This window comes from Plasmodium berghei, assembly GCF_900002375.2.
Source record: "Plasmodium berghei ANKA genome assembly, chromosome: 5".
Taxonomy (NCBI): domain Eukaryota; phylum Apicomplexa; class Aconoidasida; order Haemosporida; family Plasmodiidae; genus Plasmodium; species Plasmodium berghei.
The window spans coordinates 450,406-474,311 of record NC_036163.2 but is presented as its reverse complement, the minus strand read 5'-3'; the positions used below and the strand labels follow the sequence as shown (position 1 = coordinate 474,311).

General features: G+C 22.4%; 9 protein-coding genes across 9 annotated transcripts; 6 read left to right on the top strand and 3 right to left on the bottom strand.

The window, feature by feature from the left end:
- Positions 1–144: 144 nt before the first annotated feature.
- On the bottom strand, positions 145–2,408 carry PBANKA_0512000 (palmitoyltransferase DHHC10; the record flags this gene model as incomplete). Its single annotated transcript, XM_034568364.1, has 11 exons — positions 145–219; positions 331–396; positions 550–622; positions 760–950; positions 1,228–1,273; positions 1,398–1,458; positions 1,565–1,624; positions 1,699–1,770; positions 1,891–1,981; positions 2,158–2,202; positions 2,355–2,408. 11 exons carry the CDS (start codon positions 2,406–2,408, stop codon positions 145–147), a joined length of 834 nt encoding a protein of 277 aa, XP_034420361.1.
- A 2,004-nt stretch (positions 2,409–4,412) lies between these two features.
- Positions 4,413–5,573, top strand: PBANKA_0511900 (60S ribosomal protein L3, putative; the record flags this gene model as incomplete). Its single annotated transcript, XM_034568363.1, has 1 exon — positions 4,413–5,573. The coding sequence occupies one exon, from the start codon at positions 4,413–4,415 to the stop codon at positions 5,571–5,573; it is 1,161 nt and encodes a 386-aa protein (XP_034420360.1).
- A 1,455-nt stretch (positions 5,574–7,028) lies between these two features.
- Positions 7,029–8,185, top strand: PBANKA_0511800 (centrin-3, putative; the record flags this gene model as incomplete). The annotated part of the gene is made up of 5 exons (XM_034568362.1): positions 7,029–7,211; positions 7,379–7,493; positions 7,666–7,743; positions 7,914–7,957; positions 8,066–8,185. The coding sequence occupies 5 exons, from the start codon at positions 7,029–7,031 to the stop codon at positions 8,183–8,185; spliced, it is 540 nt and encodes a 179-aa protein (XP_034420359.1).
- Positions 8,186–8,683: 498 nt separating this feature from the next.
- Positions 8,684–10,854, top strand: PBANKA_0511700 (meiotic recombination protein SPO11-2, putative; the record flags this gene model as incomplete). Its single annotated transcript, XM_034568361.1, has 9 exons — positions 8,684–8,726; positions 8,871–8,999; positions 9,225–9,265; positions 9,405–9,488; positions 9,612–9,672; positions 9,817–9,879; positions 10,024–10,148; positions 10,267–10,359; positions 10,486–10,854. The coding sequence occupies 9 exons, from the start codon at positions 8,684–8,686 to the stop codon at positions 10,852–10,854; spliced, it is 1,008 nt and encodes a 335-aa protein (XP_034420358.1).
- Positions 10,855–11,030: 176 nt separating this feature from the next.
- On the bottom strand, positions 11,031–11,555 carry PBANKA_0511600 (conserved Plasmodium protein, unknown function; the record flags this gene model as incomplete). The annotated part of the gene is made up of 2 exons (XM_034568359.1): positions 11,031–11,073; positions 11,383–11,555. 2 exons carry the CDS (start codon positions 11,553–11,555, stop codon positions 11,031–11,033), a joined length of 216 nt encoding a protein of 71 aa, XP_034420357.1.
- A 716-nt stretch (positions 11,556–12,271) lies between these two features.
- PBANKA_0511500 (DNA-directed RNA polymerase II subunit RPB7, putative) lies at positions 12,272–13,031 on the top strand (the record flags this gene model as incomplete). The annotated part of the gene is made up of 2 exons (XM_034568358.1): positions 12,272–12,520; positions 12,747–13,031. The coding sequence occupies 2 exons, from the start codon at positions 12,272–12,274 to the stop codon at positions 13,029–13,031; spliced, it is 534 nt and encodes a 177-aa protein (XP_034420356.1).
- Positions 13,032–15,128: 2,097 nt separating this feature from the next.
- PBANKA_0511400 (merozoite capping protein 1, putative) lies at positions 15,129–16,707 on the top strand (the record flags this gene model as incomplete). The annotated part of the gene is made up of 3 exons (XM_034568357.1): positions 15,129–15,138; positions 15,445–15,686; positions 15,790–16,707. 3 exons carry the CDS (start codon positions 15,129–15,131, stop codon positions 16,705–16,707), a joined length of 1,170 nt encoding a protein of 389 aa, XP_034420355.1.
- Positions 16,708–17,335: 628 nt separating this feature from the next.
- Positions 17,336–18,937, bottom strand: PBANKA_0511300 (mitochondrial ribosomal protein S22 precursor, putative; the record flags this gene model as incomplete). The annotated part of the gene is made up of 1 exon (XM_034568356.1): positions 17,336–18,937. One exon carries the CDS (start codon positions 18,935–18,937, stop codon positions 17,336–17,338), a length of 1,602 nt encoding a protein of 533 aa, XP_034420354.1.
- A 1,878-nt stretch (positions 18,938–20,815) lies between these two features.
- On the top strand, positions 20,816–22,849 carry PBANKA_0511200 (U3 small nucleolar ribonucleoprotein protein MPP10, putative; the record flags this gene model as incomplete). Its single annotated transcript, XM_034568355.1, has 1 exon — positions 20,816–22,849. One exon carries the CDS (start codon positions 20,816–20,818, stop codon positions 22,847–22,849), a length of 2,034 nt encoding a protein of 677 aa, XP_034420353.1.
- Between the last annotated feature and the right edge of the window lie 1,057 nt (positions 22,850–23,906).

Below are 23,906 nucleotides of genomic sequence, written 5' to 3'. Positions count from 1 at the left end.
GTATATATTTTTTTAGAGACAAAAGTACTTTCAATTTTTTGTTTTCAACACAAGTGTGAATTTTTTTTTTATTTTATATATATTATATATATACAAATAGAATAAATATTTCAATTAAAAAAAAAAAAAAATTAATTAATGTTTTTATAATGTTTTATAAAATAGCCCATTCCCTTTGGGCTTTCCTATGGGTAATAACCAAATTAATATATTGTCACCCTGTGAATATAAAATGTTAATATAAACGTAGAGATAAGTTTTGGGATAAATAATAATAGTCATGCTATTTGTCTATAATATGTTTTTTTTTTTTTTTTTTAATTTGTTTACCAAAACTTGCTTAAAGTTTTCCTCGATACCCAAGTTATATATGTTTTGCTTAGCCTTGTCACCAAGCTAAAGAATTTGGAAAATTTTGTAAATTTATAACCCCGCATGCACACATGAATAAATAAAAAAATATATAAATGAAGAAATAAATGCGTGTGTATATATGTCTATTTTGAATCACATGATGAAATAAATAGAAATATAAGGAAATATTCCTACCACACAAAATTCCAAAGTTGTATAATTTTGCGATGTTAGATATAGATGAAAAAGAAAAAAGGGGAAAATTATTCTGCAAAAAAAAAAAATAGTTAGCTAGCTATTAAATGGGCATACAACGAATATATGCATATAAAAAATAAATAACGAAATATTATATGAACATACAATGATATATGTGAATTTTTATTATTATTTCTCCTTAATTACAATATAATAACAGCCGATAAAACAATTTCCAGGAATAAGTAAAAAACCTCATTAAACAGTATGTTGGGATTAGTGTAAAAATAGGGGAAAGATGAATAGCAATTTATTCCGATATAAAAACAACATATGTTTGCATAAAGGAGACTTAATAAAAAAAACTTGTAATTGTAAAACCCAATGCAATTTGCAACCTGATATTTATTTTTTATTCAAAAAAGGAAACAAAAGAAATTATAAATATAATATGTGTGTATACGTATCTATATATAAAATACTTGGTATAGCTCATATTTCTATGAATATCATAATTTTTTTTTTTTTTTTCTTGTAAAAAACAAATAGTAGCATAATAATTTATTCGCATGTACGGTGCAGGTATTATATCACATTTTTTATAAAAGTGGCTAGTTCAAATAAATAAAAAAAAAGTATCTTTTAAATAATTATAAGTATGCATAATTTTATTACCCATGGACAATAGTGATCCATCTTTAAAACAGTTTTATCAATCGCTCTGAAAACCCCCAAAAATAAAATAAAAATTGAAATTATGGTTGTAAATAGGCACATGCATAATTTGCTGATTATATCTAAATGTAAGCTAAGTTTATAAAATATATTTGTAAAAAAAATATAACCGGCAATAATGAGATCTGTCTGGTTTGTATATTTTCGAGTAGGCACAATATCGTAGTTCACCTTGAAAAACAGAAAATAAAGGGGAACAGAATAATTATGATACCTTACACTAACTAACATATCACAAAAAAAAAAAAAACATATTTTTTCATAGTTTATATTTAACCTGTTTTTTCTCTTTCCTTTATCCTTTTAACATCTGGTTCTACTCTCCATTCATGGGTATCTTAAAAAAAAAAATTAAAATAATAAATAGACACTATAATATAATATATAAATATATTTTTTTTGTATTAATACTTGGAACATATCCAGGACTTATATTATATGTTTTGTAAAAGGACCAAATCATTAAGAATAATATTACATGAACTGTTAATAAAATAAAGCCGCATATTAAGGAGTTATATAAAGTATGGCTGTGTAAATATTTATATGCATATTATCACATGTTTAAACTTGTGTATAAAAAATAATAATATTTTTTTATACAAGTAATCAATGTTATATATCCGTCTTTTAGTAATGCTTCGTCTACGTATTGTCTTTCGACATTTATTTGCAACAACAAAAAACAGTAAAACTTGAAAAAATTGTAAAAAAAAAATAATAACACATATTTATATATATTTCAATTCAAATACTCTATACGTATAGATATGGTGAAATATTTCCCTTTTTTTAAATGATTAAAGTATATGCAGGCAGTTTTAAAATTGAATTTCATTTTATCATTATTTTTTTTATCAATTGTATTACTGTAACAAATATTGTGTACATGACTAGGGTTACAAAGCAGATTAGCTATAAATGCATGTTGTATGGAAAAAGGACATGAAAAAATATTATAAACTTGAATATTTCTAGATTAGTTAAATAGATAGCTACAATATATCATGTTAAATTATTTATTTTATTTTACATATTTTATTTTATATATTTTTATAATCCATTACCATTACTGGCAACAAATGCCGTATTCCTTGTACATTATTTTTGCTATCGTTCATTTTAAAAAACGTTAATATATAATAATAGCTAGAACTATATACAAACTAAACTAGTATATATAGTTGTATTCCTGTTGTTACTTTGTTGTAATTTATGGCAATAGAATTATAATAGACAACGATATGGATATATATATAACCAAAGAATAAATGTGCAATATATTATGACAAAAAAATAATAAAAAAGGAATAGACAAGTATGCTTTTTTTATTTTTAATAAATACAGAAAAACTATATATAATTATAAAAGTTCGATAGTGAAATAAAACAAAATTAATGCGATTTGAAATTATTATTTTTAATTCAAATTATGATGACAAAAAAACGCACACAAAAAAAAGAGAATTATAATTTTCCTCTAAATTATAAAAAAAAAAATACAACGAACAAATTGTAAGCATTATTTGTAGGTACACCTCTTATCCTTATCTCATTTATTTTGCTTTATTTTTTCGTCTTTTTAAATATTCAAAAGATTTATTTTTTAAAACTTTTTTGAATTAATAAATATATTATATACAAAAATTTGGAGAAAAAATAACCACCATTACTGTTTCAAGGCAAACAATAATATAGACTAAATGAATGCAAGTCAAATTCGTTTTTTTCTTTATTTTTCCATTTTAATATTTTTTAATATATATATTGAGCATCCTACATAACGATTTTATGTTTAAGTTTTAGAGTTATAATATATGTATTTCTACATAATTTTTTTTCAAAAATAAAATATTATTTTTGGAAAAGCCAAAATATATATACCTATATAAATTGTTATTTCAATTTTTCAGTCAAAAAAGTAAGCAAACAAATTGATACTTTTAATAATTAGGAATATAAGTACCATTATTAAAAATATCAATTTGTTTGCTTATTTTTTAACTATTTTATATAATATATTTTAGTAATATTTTTTTAATTTAAAAAAATTTATAAATAATTCAGTATTATTAGAACAAACATATGTAACATTTTTTTTTTTTTCTCATATAATGTTATTATTATTATAGTATTGTTTTATTTTATGTTTTCCCTCATTTTTCCCATCAAAAAAATTAATGCACTTTAGACTCTAAGGTGTATACAGTCAAAAAAAATATTTTTGCATATAAAAAATATATTGAAGGAAAAAGCTTGGGCAATCTTGTGTCGGTATAAGATCAAACTAAGCATTAAAGGGTATTATATAGTAACTATATAATAATTTATACTAATTAATCGCATGTAATAATATATAATATTTATATACATATAAGTTATGTTTTTACTTGGTAATTATAAACTCCCCTTTGGTTTTATTAATTCCAAATTGCGCAATTTTTATTTATATATGCTTTATCTATCGGGACTGTTGGCTTTGTAATAATGAAGTTATTATATATTTTCCTTGTATTATTTAAAAAAAAAGTATAGCATATTATTATTCATGCCATTACATATATATCTTAAATTCGCTTAAAAAAATAAAAAATTATATAAACATAAATTTATATCCTATATAAATTGTGGGTAATAATTATTTACATATATGCAAATTAAATATATATATATACATAGAATAATATATGCATTTTATTTGGTTTATTTAAAAATATACGCTCTAGGATAAATACAATATTTTATGAGAAAATATACATTTTATATTTATGTTTTTTAAATGGTAATTTAATTTATTTTTTTAAATTAAAAAAAAAATAAGTATAGAATATAATGTCAGTGAATAAATACAAATGGTGACAATTCTTAAAATTGCAAAAAAGAAAATAATTTTTTCATTTTTTCACATTTTTTTATTTTTCATATATAATTTCATTAAAACAATTTTTTACAATACATAAATTTCCATGTATGTAATCATTCGACATTAAAAAAAAAAAAATATTTATTTTCCATATTGTGGCAACATATACATACATTAGTATTCCCATTTTATGATTACTATATAAATAGTTAGTTTTCACAAAAATATTGCATACATACATACTTATAGCTAAACATATACAATGTCGCATAGAAAATTTGAAAGGCCTCGTCATGGTTCGTTGGGTTTTTTGCCAAGAAAACGATGCAAAAGATTAAGAGGAAAAATACGATCATTTCCTAAAGATAATAAAGAACTCGCTCCACATTTTACTGCTTTTATGGGGTATAAATCAGGAATGTCACATATAGTTCGAGAAGTCGATAAACCAGGATCAAAGTTACATAAAAAAGAAATTGTAGAAGCATGTACAATTGTTGAATGTGCCCCAATGGTTGTAGTCGGTATGGTTGGGTATAGAGAAACGCCAAAAGGATTAAAAGTTTTAACAGCTGTATGGGCAAATCACGTATCAGATGAGTTTAGAAGAAGATATTATAAAAATTGGTATAAATCTGATAAAAAGGCATTTACAAAATGTTTAAATATTCCTGATACTACTAAAGAAAAATTATATAATAGAATTGAAAAATATTGTACAATTTTAAGAGCTATTTGTCATACTCAACCTTCAAAAACACCATTACGTTTAAAGAAAGCACATATTATGGAAATTCAAATAAATGGAGGCCATATGAAAGATAAAATAAATTTTGTAAAAGAATTATTAGAAAAAAATATACCAGTAACCAATGTATTTAATACTAATGAAATGATTGATGTTATAAGTGTAACAAAAGGACATGGAACAAAAGGTGTTGTTAGCAGATATGGTGTTAAAAGATTGCCAAGAAAAACACACAGGGGATTACGTAAAGTTGCTTGTATTGGTGCATGGCATCCAGCTAGGGTACAGTTCCAAGTGCCAAGGCATGGGCAAAAAGGTTATTTTCATAGAACAGAAAGAAATAAAAAAATATATAGAATTGGTTTGAAAAAAGATAAAAATAATGCATCTACAGATGCTGATATTACTGAAAAAAAAATAACACCAATGGGTGGCTTCCCACATTATGGTGTTGTAAATGAAGATTTCATTTTATTAAAAGGTTGTATATCTGGAACAAAAAAAAGACCAATTACATTACGAAAAACATTAGTACCACAAGTTTCTAGAGATGCATTATCACAAGTTTCTCTTAAATTTATAGATACATCATCTAAATTAGGTCATGGACGATTTCAAACTAGTGAAGAAAAGATTAAATATTACGGACCTCTTAAGAAAGATTTAAAAGCCTAAGGAGGGAGATAGGATTAGTTAATAAATGATAAATTAAATAATTCGCAAACTGAAAACGCTAATCGGATTATGTATAAAATAAAACACGTTTTTGTATTGTGTATACATGCATATGTACGTATATACACATATATCTTTACACGTGCTGTAAATTCATGCGTTTTTTCAATTATGTAAAGTGTTGAAAATTTATACAAGCATATTTTATATATTATTTTATTCCCTTCTTTATATATTCATCTTTTATTTTTCAAAATTTATTAAGAACCAATTTTACAAAAATATTTATAATAATAATGTATTTATAAATTTATATTTTTAAAAAAGTAATACAATATGTATATAAATCCATTTATACACATACTATATGTACAACAGATTATACCTCGGTTTATGGCACACTCTTTGTTCCTATGTGTTATGGTTAATAAAATGGTATAGTTGCAAAGATAAAGAAATAAATATTAATTACTTTTTTTTAATTATTTCATTTATAATAATTTGATTGTGTTTATTTCTATGGTATGCGCATATGCGTATTTTAATTATTTTTTTTTCGTAAATTTATTCGAAAAATAATAGGAAAATAAAACAAATGCACATTTTCTTATTTGTATTGACCGTTACAAAAATTAGCACATTAAAAGGGGGGATTTTTAAATGGAAATTTTTGAAGTGTGATTTTCATTTTTAAAAAGAGAGTTGGAAAATATTTAAATAACAATGATATAATTTTTTGCGTTTAAAAGAGAAATGTGAATTAAATATTGCAAATTTTCAAACAAGATGGTAAAAATGGAAAAAATAGCAAAATAAATAATATGTTTTATGTATATATTATCCATATGGGTAATACAAAGTTACAATTTTTTTTATACAAATAATTTGATAATTTAGTTAAGGTGTATTTAACATTTTCGAATTAGTATCTTTAATTTCGTTTTCTTTCATTCCATAAAAATAAATAACACTCTTAATAATAAATTGATTTTGCTCTTTGCTAGAATATTATAAAGTTTAAAAATCATAATTAATTTTTGAAACAGAGAATTGGAAAAAATAATTTTGTTTAAACATTTATTCAGTGTATTTTTGCCATAACGTGTGCACACATTTTATGCATATATTTAAGGTACATATAAAATGTAAAATAAATTATCCTCCTTTATTAATGTTTTTAAAATAAGCATTTTCATTTTTCCATTCCCTCCATAATTGTTATTATCATTAATATTATCATCATCTTAACATTATTATTATTTTTTATCTCTTTGTTAAATTTCAAATATGATTAGTTTTTATTTCACCACAATTTTATACTAAAAAATATAAACTTAAGTTTACTCAATTTGCGCTAAAACATTTTAGTATATGTAGTTATTAACATATTAAAATTTGATAGATAGCTATATTTATTTTCACTTTTTTTTTTTTTTACTTTTAATAAACTAGCTAATGATTACCAGAAAAAGCGATATCGTAAGTTTTACACCAAGACCAATTACTAATAGACCCATAAATAGCAATAGAAGGCGTGGGCGAAATGAAATAACCGATGAGCAAAAAAATGAAATAAAGGAAGCCTTTGATTTATTTGATACAGAAAAAACTGGAAAAATTGATTATCACGAATTGAAGGTATAAATATTTTTTTATATCTCAATCGGTATATATATATTTATTTTTATGTGTGCATATGGCTATATTTTGATTTGGGGTATTTGAATATACTCGTTCGATTTTTTTGTTAATATTTTCTTTTACCTATAATGGCAACTTGCTACTATATCCCTTCGGTTTTTTAGGTAGCTATTCGGGCACTTGGTTTTGATATAAAAAAGGCTGATGTCTTAGAATTGATGAGGGAATATGATAAAACAAATTCTGGATATATAGACTACAATGATTTTTTAGATATAAGTAAAATAAAAATAATAATACACGTTATTACCATTATATGATTATCCTTAAGTGTCTAACTACATTAATTGTACTATGTTAGGAGATATACCATTTTATATACAAGTAATACATCCACAAAATATACATTTAACAGCTTCATATATTTTTCTACATATATATTTTTTTTAAGTGACACAAAAAATTAGTGATAGAGATCCAACCGAAGAAATAATAAAAGCTTTTAAATTATTTGATGATGATGATACAGGTAATAATAATTGTAAATAAAGCTAATTATCAGATTATTTCATATTTTTTGTTTGTTTAAATTGGTGACATATAAAAAATTACGCATAAAATTATGCACAAAATATGTACAAAATTATGAACAAAATAGCTAGCTGATTTTATTTCGAAATTTTTATTCATTTTTTACAGGAAAAATTTCATTAAAAAATCTAAGAAGAGTTTCCAGAGAATTGGTAAGATATAATAGTTGAAAATTAACTACACGAAAAGCATACACATATATATATATATGTAGAAAATATATGATGGATGCAATTATTTTTTTTCTCATTTGCACACAGGGTGAAAATTTATCAGATGACGAGTTACAAGCCATGATTGATGAGTTTGATAAAGATATGGATGGCGAAATTAGCCAAGAAGAATTTTTAAGTATAATGAAACAAACTAGTCTTTATTAATAAATATATTTTTCGTTTATATGGAAATATTTATAATGTAAGTGTGCGTAATAGTTTTCATATAATCGTTAGAGGGATAGGCTATTTCTTTTTTTATATTTTTATCCAAATTTAGCATGAATAATTACTATACCTATTTACAACGCTTCCAAACTAAGTAGCTATTATATATATGTATGGATGATTATTTTTTTTCAATATTCGAATAAATAATTATTTTATATGTATGCATATATATATATTTGGCTTATAATATTATTTATATGTCTATTAATTTTTTATAAAGCATTATATGTATATACATATAAAATATATCATTGAATATATTATTTCTTCTTTCTTTTTTCCCTAAAATATATATATATATATATATATATATATATATATATTTACATGTACAGTGCATGCTGAATAATCTCATTCGATGAAAATTGTTTTTGTTAATAAACTTTTTTATTTATTTAAATTTAAACTGATTTATTATTATTCTCATCAAAAATGATGAAATATAATTCTGCTGACAAGGAGAAAATTTTTGAAGGTTATTTATTTTGTTCTTTCTGTCTATTATATTTTTGAGTTAATTTAATTGTGTTTTTAACACATGTAATTTGCACATTATTACAATATAACTATTTCAAAAAAAAAACAATTAAAAATTTATGTGTGATATTTATTTTTTTAGCAATAGAAGATTTTGTTCTATACATAATTTCGTGGCTACTAAACATTAATGTTGATATATTTAAGAATGATGCAAATAAAAAATATTCGAGTAGCATTTTGGATAAAAAACTGATAAAACTGAGCCGAAGTTATATCATTTTTATTTATTTATTTATTTATTTATTTATTTATTTATTTATTTATTTATTTATTTATTTATTTATTTATTTATTTATTTATTTATTTATTTATTTATTTATTTATTTATTTATTTATTTATTTATTTATTTATTTATCTATCTCTTGTCTATTTTTGTGAAAACTCGTATTTTCCATTATTAATAAAATTTTAATTGTGTGTGAATTTTTTTAGTTGTGTCCGTTGTCGAGCTTATAAATAATATGATCATTCAGGTTAAAATAAAAAATAACAACACAGTATATAAAATATATACATTAATGAACAGCTAAAGTTCAATGTTCGTATTATATTAACCACAAAATAAGACATTAACTTTTTTTTCTTTTTATAATTGAAATTTTTTATAAAAAGAATAAAAGCTGCACACAACGAGAAATTTATTACAAGTTATATAACATTTTTAACGAGCAATATCAAACCAATAGGCATATAAAAGTAAGCTAATAATATCATTATATCAATAAAATTTTCGAAAAAAAATTGTAGAAATGGCAATAATAATATTGTTCACATTTTATTAAATGAAATATTTATGAAATAAAATTTGTGGTTTTATAGGATGTTTGTGCTATTTTAGGATTCCCAAGATCATCCTTAAATATTTACGCCTCTGAAAAAGGTTATAGACTATCTCTTTTTTTATCTATATAAGTATATGTCCATATTAATAACTTTCGTTATAAGGCGTGATGCTACAGTGTGTGTAAAAGCAGGCAGTTTTAACGAATTACAATTTTATAAAAAAAAAATTATGAACGTACAGGTTGTATAGCTGGGCTTCTTACACTTAAAAAAAGAGGAGAAATTTTAAATATAAGCAATATTGGTATATAATAACTAATAAAATGAGAAACATAATGCATAGATATAAAATAATACAACTATATATATTTTCATATACTTGTTTGAAAAAAATGAAGTATACCATAACGAAAAGATACTTTGAATTACTTTTATTTTTTATTAACAGAATATGGTTTAATGATAAATGATAATCTTTTAAATGTGGATAAAGTAGAAAGTTTAGCTCACTATATACTTGTTGTGGAAAAATATTCTCTTTATCAAAAATTGTGTGAAAAAAAAATATGGAATGTACTAAAAAAATAGTATAAAAATAACATAGTGTATTATAATGCACACATGCCTGCGGATGTGCATATTTTTAAAACAAAAAAAGATAAATTATATTTCATGCATAAACTATTTATAGATTCTTCCATTGATTTTAATAACTGGAAAAGGATTCCCAGATTATGCCACAAGGAAAATAATATATGAACTTATTAGTTTGTTTAATTTTGAGGTTAGGGCATAATAATAATTATTATTATCATTATTATTTTATTTTTTAAAAGAAAGATTTATTTTTGTATAACTTCAAACTGTACATATAATTTTATGAATTTCTTTTGCAAATTTAAACACTCAGTGTGTATATGTAGGGGATTATGATCCATATGGAATTCGAATATATTTAAGTTATAAAGAAGGGTGTAAAAATAACCAAAATTCTGTCTATGCATGTAAAGAGATAAAATGGATTGGGATGTGCTCAGAGGATGTTAATTTTTTTCCAAAAGAATCGTTATTATCATTAAGTATGAAAGATAAACATGTTATAGAAAATTTACTAAATAATAAAAATTTATATTATAGCTCAAAATTAAGAGCAGAAATTTCTGAAATGAATGAAAAGAATATAAAGTTTGAAATTGAAGCTTTTGAATATGTAGGGATGGAATTCTTTGTTAAAAATTATTTGATAAGAAAAATTTTAAGAAAGCAATGGTTACAGTAAAAGGATGTTTCACTACAAATTATTTTTGTCACTTAATTATATTATTTATATTTTTTCATTTTAACACTTTTGTATATATCTATTTATCTGTATAACATTAACAATTTTGCTGTCGTTCCAATCCCCAATACGTTAAGTAATAAATGGATTAGTAATAAATATATTTTTTTATTTTTTTAAAAACAATCATCCTTTAATCTTCTATTATCTTGTATATATCTGAAAAATTAATTAAAAAAAAATGAAGAGAGTAAATGCCTTAATACAAAATAATGTTCCACGTCTTATAAAATTTGGATAAAACAAGTTAACAACTTGTTAAGTGCATAAAAAAAGTTAAAAAATTATTTTCTATGGATATATATATATGCCAATTTAAAAGAAAGAAATGATATGTGTAATTATAAGCTATGGGGAAAGGGTGACAAATATGAGTATATATTATATAAGCTTGTTTTGAATTTTTTCATGTTTATTTATATTTCTTTGAAGTATTTTACTAATATGATTTTAATCTTTTGAGCTAACCTATTTATTATTTTTGGCGGTATATCTTCTAGCGAATATTTTTGTATAAATTTAGGATTCATGATAAATGGTTTATTTTTACAATACATAAAATATGGTAGTATATTTTTTCTTTGCCCATTCGTAAAATATTTCCTGATATATTTGCAGCATTTTCCTGCAGTAAACCCCATCTTATAATTGTTCTTCAAAAGTATATTTTAAATATGTATGCATATGTACGTTAGTGTATTTCCATAATTATATATACTAGTTATATATCGTGTCAAGAAAAGGGGATGTGACATGTATATAATGGGGATGTAATAGTTCCAAACTTTGATAAGTCATTATATAATATACTTAAAAGTAAGGAAGTATGTAAACATGTAATATATTAATACATGAGTGATAAAGGGCAAAACAGTTAAATGACATATACCCCTTAAACATGTATCATATAAATATATTTCTTGTGTTATATGTTATATAAAAATTTTCATAAATTTATTTTAATTCCCCAAAAGATATATGCGCAAATATTTTTGTTCTATAACCTTTCATAAGGTTCCGAAAAATAGGAAATTCGTAGGATGAAAAAAAAAAAAAAAAAAAATATAAAAATAAAAGGATTCAGTTTAAGCATAGTTATTGAACATTAACTTATTTTATTATTTTTTTTTAAGGCATATTGAATATATATAAAATAATTGTAATGTCGTAAAGTTATATATTTCATAATATCCTTATAATTTCTATTTTGTGAAAAAAAAGAGGAGAATATATTACATGCATATATATAAATAGATAAGGATGCGATATATATAGTAAACCCTAATTGTTGTGTACCAGATGATGAATATTATTTAAATACTAGCATGTATAAATTGTATAAAAAAAAAACAATAAAATGTATTTTGTTATTGAAGAATGGAAAAATGTAATTATAAAGCCTAGTCAATTAGGCCCTAAATATCAGCAGTATATTGAAGATATGCTAAGAAATAGTATTGAAGGACAATGTACTGAAAAATATGGATACATTATATGTGTTATTAGAATTATGCATAGCGAACCAGGCCGAGTTCAAGATGGTACAGGGATGATTGTTGTTAAAGTTAAATATCAAGCAATAGTTTTTAAGCCATTTAAGGATGAGGTATTGTTTAAAATAAATAAAATATTTTGATTTGACTTATTTATTATGATATGCATATTTTTTCGAGAAAATTATATTACATAATTATAGGATAGTTGCACACTTTTTTGTCTTTTTTTTTTTTTTAATGTAGCTATACAATATGTACATAATTTTATGCACTGTTCATGTAAAAACGTATGCTTATTTTTTTCACTATTTTCATGTGTTTTTTTGTAAATTATAGGTTCTTGATGCAATCGTTACGGATGTAAATAAATTGGGATTTTTTGCGCAAGCAGGGCCATTAAAAATATTTATATCAAGAACTGCCATTCCCAAATATTTTGAATATACTGAAGATGCACATTATCCTTGTTTTTCATCAGGAAGCCATAATATAAAGCCACAAACAACTGTTAGATTAAAATTACAAGGTATACGATATGACTTATCAAATATGTTTGCAATTGCTACTATCAATAATGAATATCTTGGATGTATAGAATCAAATACGTTACAAGTTATGTAGCTATATTGATATATCTACACTTGTCTATATATACAGATAAAATATATTTCTCCTTTTTTTACCATATATGATTGCACATATATTTATAGATATGGGTGTACATAAATATTATCATTTATTCATTATATATTATTGTTTTTAACTTTTATTAATTTTTTTTTTGAGCATCGTTAAGTCTATTTTTTCAGGACATTACTGTACGAATGAAAAGATAAAATGCGTTAAATATAAAATTTTTTTTTTTTAAAAACTGAAAAAATGTAATTTTTAAAAAGTATTTCACCAAAGTTTTAAAATTAAAATAAAAATAACAATGTCCAAATACACTTCAAATTGTATACATATGTTTTTTTCCTCTGTCCATTATTAAAAGTTTGGTAAAATGGAATATATATTATGCACGCACTGTTCGGAGGGTCGTAAGGAAAAATAAATAAAAAAATGAAAAAAACAAGAAGGGAAAGGAATTAGATTAATGTGATAATATTTGCACAAATGTTCGATTCGCTAGTTAAGTAAAAAATATCTAATGGACAAAATTTGGGTTATAATACTTCGAAAGCCAATTTTGATTAAATAGAGGAACAACAAATGGGAAATAAACGATTATTTTATTTGTGTCTTTTTTGTTAAAAATATGTTTTTATTTTATTAATTTTATATTATATTGTCTGAATTCAATATTATTTACTATAATTATATTATTAGCAAAAAATATGTAATTTACAATTATTATTAAGTGGGCATTTTTTACATGCACAATATTTTTTTTAACTGAAAAAGAAAACGTTGTGTTTTTTATTTTTTTTAATTAGTGTATATATGAAAAATTTAGTAAATAAAGTAACGAAAAGTGTTAAACTATATTGAAAAAATGTGAAATTAAAAAAAGTGATGTGAATATAAATGTATATATTTATATTATCATAATGATTTATTTTGGTATTTTGTGGAAAATAAATTTTTATATTTGATAATCAAAGAAATAATTGTACTATAAAAAATGTTAGTGGTTTTTTTTTTATTTTTTTATTTGGATTATTCCCCAAAGATTATAAGAAACGAATTATATTAAGATTTTTGAAAAAAAAAATGTAAAAATAGTAAACAGTATTAAATATATAAATGTCCAACGAATATATTATATATGCATGCCAGCTATTAATTGTTTTTGAAAATATTTACAAATCTTGTATACAACACAAAAAGAGAGAAATGTTTTTTTAAATAAAAAAAGTATTGTATATAAATAACATATTATATTTTATTTTGAACGAAATTAATGTGATATACAAGTATGTGTACAAAAAAGACGAAATAAAAATCTATTCTAAAAATGCAAAGAAAAGAAAGATAGATAAATAAAAAACGATAAAATAAAAAAGTTAAAAAATTGCATAAAATATTTATATACATATCAGAAAAAATCTGATATATTTTGAAAACTATTGTAATTGATAACCCGAGTTTGCATTTTTTTTTTAAAACATTGTATATTACAATATTATTAACAAGGATACGTGCATTAATTTTATTTATTTAGCATATATATCTATCTATAAACACAATATTTTTTATAATTATAAAATTATATGTACATATGTATGTATGCATTATATTATTTTATAGTAAAAAGTTATATAATTTTTTATATTACGATTATTTAAATTTTCTACTTTCATTAAAAATATTTAGTGCTAATAATATAATGTAACAAAAAAAATATAAATAAAAAAATGAGATAATATATTTAAAAATAGTATACGCACAAAATATAAAAGAATTATAAAATTAAAATATATTCATTTTATTTTCAATTGTTTTTTTTTTCACGATTTTATAACAAAAATTTGTACTTGAATTTTTTTTTTTTTGAAAAGCATAGATAAAAAATATAAAAGTTATATATGAAAACAAAATAGTATAATAATAAATAAAATAACCAAATAAACATTTTTTAAATATTTTTTGTTACAAATTCTAAAAGAAATCAATATTGTAAAATGTATTTTATTTGATATCTATAAAATATTCTGATTTTAATTGGCAATAAATATATATATTTTTTATTAATACATTTTTAAGACTTTGGATAAAATGATACAAAGTAAGATTTATAAAAATAGAAAAAAATATTTTGTCCTAAATATATGTGAATTTAAATTGTATATGTAAATTATTAAAAAACAAATATCATAAATAGTAATGTATGAAATTATTTTTAATTTCATATAATTTTACTAAAACACCAAAAACCATGTGTATATGTATATCTTTATTAATGTCTGGAAAATGTTTAATATATAGACTGGGCAAATAATATATTTCATAAATATTTTTATTAATTTATTGAGTCTGTATATAACCATTGTTTGGATACAACCATAATATATATTTTTTTTATCTTTTTTAGATAACAAAATATCCGACGAAATTCTAGCTATTGAATTACAAAATGATCAGAATGAAAATACAACTTTAAAAGCAGAAATTGAAAAAAATACTGAATTAAAAGGAATAGCTCTTTTCATTTACCCAAAGGCAAACACACCTGGTTGTAACGAGCAAGCAAAGTTATTTAAAGAAAAGCATCAAGAATTTGTACAAAACAAATATGCAGTTTATGGTTTGTCTGCAGACAGCGCTGATAATCAGGTACAATGTAAAAGACACGTATTTAAAAATGTCTTTATTGAAAAATGTTTGGATATGTGCTCATTCCATTTGGCTCTCCAATTTATGTCTTTTTTTTTTGCAGCTAAAATGGAAAAACGATCTTGAATTACCATTCACTCTTTTATGTGACACAGAAAAAAAACTTTTAAAAGAAATTGAATGCTTAAAAGAAGATGACAAAATTTTAAGATCACATGTTGTTATATCCAACGAGTTTATAGTGTTTTATGTAAAAAAAGGAGTAAAGCCAGCTACATCTTGTGAGGATGTCTTAAACTTTATCATCAATGGTGAAGAAAAAGAAGAAGCTAATGGCGACGAAACTAAAGAAGAAGAAGGTAAAGAAGAAGAAATTAAAGAAAAAGAAGTTAAAGAAGAAGACAAAAAAAGTAGCGAAGAAAAGACAAATAACCAAGATAAGGGAAAAGTAGCAAAATCTTCTGAAGGTAACGGAAATGTACAGAAAAAGAAAAAAGTTGTTAAGAAGAGTAGCAATAAAATTAGCAGTAAAAGTACAAAAAATGGAAAAAACAAAAATAATAAAATAGTTAAAAAGTTTGGTAAAGTAAAGAAAGAAGTTAAAAAGAAATTAATCAGCAAGTCACAAAAGAAAATTGACAATAAAAAATCCAAAAATAAAAATATAAAAGGAAAAAATGTTACTAAAAAAGATTCAAAAAAAAAAGCTAATGTTAAGGATGAAAAAAAAAATAAAAATAAAAAAAACAACTCAAAAAATAGCAAAAATAAAAATGTGCCACAAAAAAAACAAATGAAAATGAGCAAAGGAAATAAACACGCTTCCTCATCAAAAAACACAAAGAAAGTTCAAAATAAAAAAATTGATAAAAAAAATATTAGCAAAAAAAATATTAGCAAAAAAAATATTAACAAAAAAAATATTAGCAAAAAAAATATTAACAAAAAAAATATTAACAAAAAAAACGTTAGCAAAAATAATGCTAAGAATACCATGAAAAAAAAATTAAAAAAAAAGTAAAGCAACGCAAAACGTGATGTTATTATTCGACTTTGTATATATACCTCTTTTTTTTTTTCGAATTTTTTTTTATAAAATATTTTTAATATAGAAAGCCAGTATATTGAAAAAGAGTTTGTTATTACCGAATTTTTATTGGCCTTTACCGTTTTTTTCTTTATTTGAAATGTTTTAAACGAACATTGATTGAACAATTCGTATATTTTATGTGTTATGAGTTTGCATATATTTTGTATATGCATAAGTTGTGATTATTTTATTTTTATTCATATATAAGTTTGTAGTTACCTTTATGGAGGTGGTATCTACACTTCCACAGTTATATATATTTTCACGTATGCTTTATAACTATATATTATAAATATTTGAAACCCTCCTATTTAATAATGTGTGTGTGTTTTTTTTATGTTTTTGTTTTATTTTTATTTTTTCCCATCTAGTATATACGCATATGGGCATATATGTATTTTCTTAAGCAGTTAATAAATATAATTTTTTTAAGGTATATTATAAAATTTTATCTTTGTGTTTTTAAAACTTGGATATGCTGATTTAACGAATATATAAAGTAAAACAAGGGAGAAATAAAGTTGAAAAAAAAAAAAAAAATAACACAAATAAGACAACCCTATGAGCCGTAATACTGAATTGATCGGGAATTATAATAAGTTTGAGATTTTGAATCCACTACTGATTTAATGTTTGATCTTCTTTTTTGTCTTAAATATAATCGATATAAAATATTTTTTGTGGAATCAGGGGTATATAACCGAGCATCAGGTCTACTAACTCTTTTTGTAAATCTCCACAAATCGCCCCATAATATTTTTCTTGCCTTTTTATAACCATATCCTTTTAAGATAGTTCCTGTTTTGGTTTTTAAATTTGAAATTAAAGATGAACTTTTTGAAACAACAAGCCTTTCAAAATTATAAGGAAATGAACAAACATCAAGTAATACATGTTTTCCAGCTTTAATTGTGGGCATAACAACTCTAGGCCAAAAAAAAGATTTTTCATGAACTGTTAAAGCTTCATTTTCTGAATTATATTTAGTTCGAGGGCCTTCACATTTTCTTATTACTAAATATGAAAACTTTTCTTCATCTATATTTTTTGTTTGTGTTCCTTTACAATAAATATGATGGGATAATCTAAGAATTCGCTGGGAAAAATGACACCAATCTTTTCCTGTTAAAGCTAGTGGGCATATATTTTCATGAGGGCATGGTGAAATTATATGAAACTTATTATATTTTAATTCAGTAATAAACATTTCCCTTATTGAGTGCAGCATACGAAAACCAGTAGGGGTTCCATTTTCAACTATAATAATAATTCCATTTTTATTTAATTTATTCCAAAGATTTTGTATAAATATATTTCTTGAATTATAATCATATAATGATAATAATTTATGTGATATAAATATTAAATCAAATAAATCAAAATTTTCATATAAATTCATTTGATATTTAATGTTTGGTATATTGTCAAGAATATATTTTGCTATGGATGTTAAATGTTGTGATGATTCAATTGTTAATATATTTTCATGAGAGGAATTAAAAACTTCGGAAAATGCAATAATACCAGCAGCTGGAACTGCACTATAATTTAGAATATTTTTTGGTATAAAATCGGGAACTCTTATTTTGATTTCATGAAATATTCTATACATTATTCCATAATTTCCATTAAAATTATGTAATGTATATGATATTGAAACTTCTGGAAAAAAAGTGATATTTATTTTATGTCTTGAATCTTCTGCATGTGTTAATGCTATTTGTTCAATTTCTTTTGATTTATTTTTATATTGTGATATAAATTCTTTTAAACATTTATAAGATTTTTTATCAAGCATTTTTTCGATTTTATTTTTTTCTTCTTTTGTTTCACATAATAATTTTGATGGAAGTACTCTTGGCAATTCTACACAATTTCGACTTGTTAATTGTTTTGCCATATATCTTCCTAATTTTTCTAAATCTTTTTTTTTTACAAATTGTTTGGCTAGATTATGTAATTTTTTCCTTGCATGGTCAGGTATTTTTAAGGTCTTAAGACTTATCATACTTACTTTATCAAATTCTTCAATTTCTTCGGCACTTAAACTTTGACTTTCTGCAATTTTATCAAATTTGAATCCTCTCCCTGAAATTCCTCTTTTCCCCTCAATTCTAGGAATACCTAATTTAATTAATTTTATAAATCCATTTATTTTCATTTTATTTTTTTATTATAAAAATTTATTTTATTTTTTTTCCTCAAGTCTATACATTATTTGGAATAAAAAATTGAAACTTTCCCATTATTGATTTTTTCATTATTCGAGTAAATTCCATATAACACACAAATCTTTGTCTTAGTAACCAACACATATATAGTATGTATATTTTTATATATGATAAGATTATAGAGTTTTTTTACAATTCTACATGACAAAAAAACAAAAAATATAAATATTTCATGTTTCAGCTAGCTAAACTTGATTAATTACTAAAATTGCAATTTGTTAAAATATAGATTAAAATTTTTTTTTACATTTTTCTATTATAATAAAATAAAAAAAGGATTACATGTATATATATAAAAAGGTTGCTTAAATGAGTGTTTAAGAATATAGAAAAATGGTTGAAATTATATTGACTTACATATTTTGTTTAGTTTTATTTTGCAAAGTATTTCATTTATTATGTTCTCTCTTTTTAATTTGAAGTGTCATTTTTTTTATTTAAAAATTAAAAAAAAAAAAATACCAGAATGCTTAAAAATATACAAAAAAACGACCTTATTATATATAGGATACTGTTTTAAATTTAATGTAAAAATGGAATAATTTATCTAATCTTTACTCATTTGGATAAGTAATAATACTATATTATCCAAATATATATACAATTTGTATGCGAACTATATATGAACGTATTATATGTTTTTTGATACTCAATATGAAATAGCATATGTGTGAAATAATACAAGGAATCAATTTTTCTTTTGTGGATTTGCTATTAATTTTTTGGGGTATGATCTATAATATGATAAATGATTGTTTTAAAGACATTCTAATATATATACATGTATGTATATATATATATTAAGGAATTATGTTTACAAATATGTACATTTTCTTTACGTTTTTATATTGTATATGTATCCACAGTTTTTATGGGAAGTATGTATGAATATTATTGAAATGGTGTATCTTGAATGGGTCTAAATGTGGTAGAAGTGTTCTTAATTTATAATATTTATATTGTTGTATATATTAAAAAAAGGAAAATAAAAAAAAGAGACAAAATTAAAACAATATGAATATAGTAGTTTATTTTGACTATTATTAATGATATAATTTTTTTCCAATTAATTTTTTTATATTTGATGAATATTAAACATAATAGTTACTTTTGTATAACTCACCAACTGCTCATGTAAACAATTACAATTTTTATTATGCTTATATATGTATATTTGAATAACATATAGAAGAAAAAGTATTACTTTTATTTTTAAAAGTTCGAAAATATAATAATGTTATTTTTATTAAGCTTATTCCCAAATAAAAATATGCATTTTTTTCATTTTATTTATATATGTAAATCTTATAGCAACATAACTACTACTATATGGGCGTTGCAAAAAATACTAAAATATAATTGCCTATATATTTTATTATTATAATTGTAAAAAAAAAAAAAAAGGAAATATATATATTTTTTATTATCGAAACAATTAATTCATACATATTTGCATACAATATGATATAATTTTTTATATTTGTTTAATTTGCTTAATATATATTTATTAAAAAAAAAATGAAATAAAAAAAATATATGAGTATGCAAAATATAAATACGTGATAAATGTTTATAAAACTGTATTATTTATTTAAACCCATTTTGCAATTAGTACGATTTAATTATATTACTGAAGAAATAAATAAATACTATAGAAAAGTGTTGAAACTGACAAAATATATTAACTTGGTCATATAAGCAAGGAAATATATAAATAATCGAATAAATAAAGGGGGGTATATATTTAATTAAGTGGTTGATCATGTAATATCATAGAAACAAAAGGAATGTAAACATATTGTCTTAAAATGGATGAAGTACGAATTAAAAAATATACGGACTTAATAAGTTCGTTTGAAAAGAAAAGTAAACTTGAATTAAATTCGAAAAAAGGCAATACAGAAGATAAAACAAATTTATTAGAAATGATAGAATATTTTTCAAATACCTTAGTCAAATATTTTTATAATGAAAAAGAAATGGATGACATTTTAATTTCCAATTCTGATTTGGATTATGAACAATTATGGTATTTTATTGAATGTTTGATAAAGGAAAAAAATCTAGAAAATTTGTCAACTTTTTTTAATAATTTTGAAAAAAAAATAGATAAAGAAATTGAAGATACAAGGGGAAAAAATGGAAAAAAAAAAAATCACAAAAAAAAAAAAAAAGTTACATTTTTAGATCACCAAATAGACCAAGAAAATCAAATTGATCAAGCCAAAAATACAAAACGACGAAAAGTTACCAAATCAAAAATGGCAAAAGAAAGTGAAGAAGAAGAGGATGGTGAAAAGTCAGAAGAAAAAGACAAATTTTTTAATTATGAAGAAATGCAAAAATTTGCTGATATGCAAAATGATCAAATTATAGAAAACTCAGATGATGTAGAAAGCGAAAACTTCTCTGATGATTTGGATTTAAATCAATTCGAACTGGACCACAATCAAGTAGGTGCAATAAAGTACTCTGATTTTTACAAGGGGGAAGAAGAAGAAGATGAAGAAGAAGAAGATGAAGAAGAAGAAGAAGAAGATGAAGAAGAAGAAGAAGATGAAGAAGAAGATGAAGAAGAAGAAGATGAAGAAGATGAAGAAGATGAAGAAGAAGAAGATGAAGAAGATGAAGAAGAAGAAGAAGATGAAGAAGATGAAGAAGGGAGTGTCGATATGGATATGGAAATGCATGCGAAGGCACAGAATAAAAGTGAGAAGTCAAAGAAATTGAGGGAAGATGCAGATAAACGACTGGAAAGAAATCTCGAAGAAATGAACGAATACACTAATAAATATTTTGATACAGAGACAAATGAATTTGAGAAAGAAAAAATAGAAAAAGAAGAAATAGAAAAAGAATTAGTTGCGAAAAAACATTGGTCGTTGACAGGAGAAGTAACAGGACAAGATCGTCCAAAAAACAGTATACTTGCATTAAATGTAGACATTCCTAAAGTAAATACACATAAAAATGATACATTTTTGAATAAAACAGTAGGTAAACATTTTGAAAGTGATGATGATAATGATGAATTAAATAATAAAGATCGAAATTTAATAGATAAAAAAAATATTTTAAATGAAGAAATTGAGCTAGTAGTAAAACAAAGAATTAAAAATTTTCTTTTTGATGATGTTGAAAAAAAAAAAATAGAAGATTTAGAAATATTCGATAATGAAAATAACAATAATGATAATGAAGTAAATTTTAATAATTTAAATTTTTCCAAAAGTAAACTAAGTTTAGTTGATGAATATACAAAAAAATATGAAAACGAAATAAATAATAATATGAACGGTTCATCAAAAAATAAAGAAATTAATTTACAAAAAATAGAATTAATGAATTTATTTAAAAAAATTATGCATTCATTAGATTCTTTATCCAATTCTTATTTTATACCAAAACCTGTTTTATTAAATGGGGCTAATGACAAAATAGCTACTTTACATATTGAGGAAAATACTCCAATTATTTTATCAGAAAAAAATAAAAAAGCACCAGAAGAAAATTATGCACCTGGTCATGTAAAAATGTCTAATGAAATGTCCAAGCAAGAAAGAAAATCTTTGAGAAAATTAAAAAAAATGAAAAGAAAAAAAAAAATATTAAGCCAATTCAAGCAAACCCAAGGTAGTAGTACTGGTGGAATTGCTGAACTTCAAAAAAGAAATAATTATCTCATGGATAAAAATAAAAAAAGTAAAGAAGAAAAAATAAATAGAGCTAAATATGGTGTATCATCAAAAGATCAATTATTACAAAAGAAAGTCAAAAATAAATATGATTACAACCAGGGTATAAATAATGCCATGGCTTATGACGCTGAAAAAAAAAAGTGAAATTTTTTACATATGTATAAGTATGCTTATCTTTATACTTTTTTTTACGTATATACGCATAACGATGTACCAATGCACGCTAATATTGTTGTGGCGTAGAAGATTTTGGTTAGCATTTCGTTAATAATTTTTAGCGTTTTTTATATATTGTTCATATTTTTTTGCTTTTTTTATATCTTGTTCATATTTTTTTGCTTTTTTATACATTTTTTATTTTATCCTTCTATTTATCTTCAAAAGAGACAACATGATCTCGTGCTATTCATGTTGGCACGGTCATTTTTTTACTAATTTGTTTTTTATCAACACAATTCAAATTTTGTCAAATTTAAATTTCATTTTTTACGACATCATAAAAACAAGGTTTCACTTATCTTCACATTCAGAATAAGGCCTATAACATAATAGTAATTTAATATGTATGGGGAAAAATGTGTGTAAATTATTAACACATCCGTATTGCTCATATGTATATAGCTCTTTTGATGTGTTTTCTTTCTTCAAATTAAAATTATGTCTGTATTTCTTCCATTACATATCCAGTATATACCCTTTTCATATATTTTCATATTTTTCAAAAAAAACAAATATGATCTTCAATAATATGCAATCGAATTAATTTTTATAAATCTTAAAACTGTGTAATCATTTCATTCTTTTATTTTTTTTTTTACAACACACAATGGCTATATATTCGATTATTTATATTTTTTATTATTTTTAATATATTTTTTATTCTTTTTATATTTTTTAATATTTTCTCAGTCCGTTTGCAGTTGTATTGCACGCGATATCAACGATAAAATTGCTTTATGCTATATTACATATATTTTTTATTTAGCATATATTAATAGTATGAAGGCAAAAAAATAGTGGCATATACTTATATATATTTTATCTTTAACGATTTGTTCTTACATAGCTAAATTAAATGTTATTCACAAATATCATTATTTTATTTTTATTATTATTTTTTTTTTAAATTTCCTTTTAAATATTATTATTGTATCGCTACCACTTATAACTAATATGCCCTTGTAAAATTATAATACATATC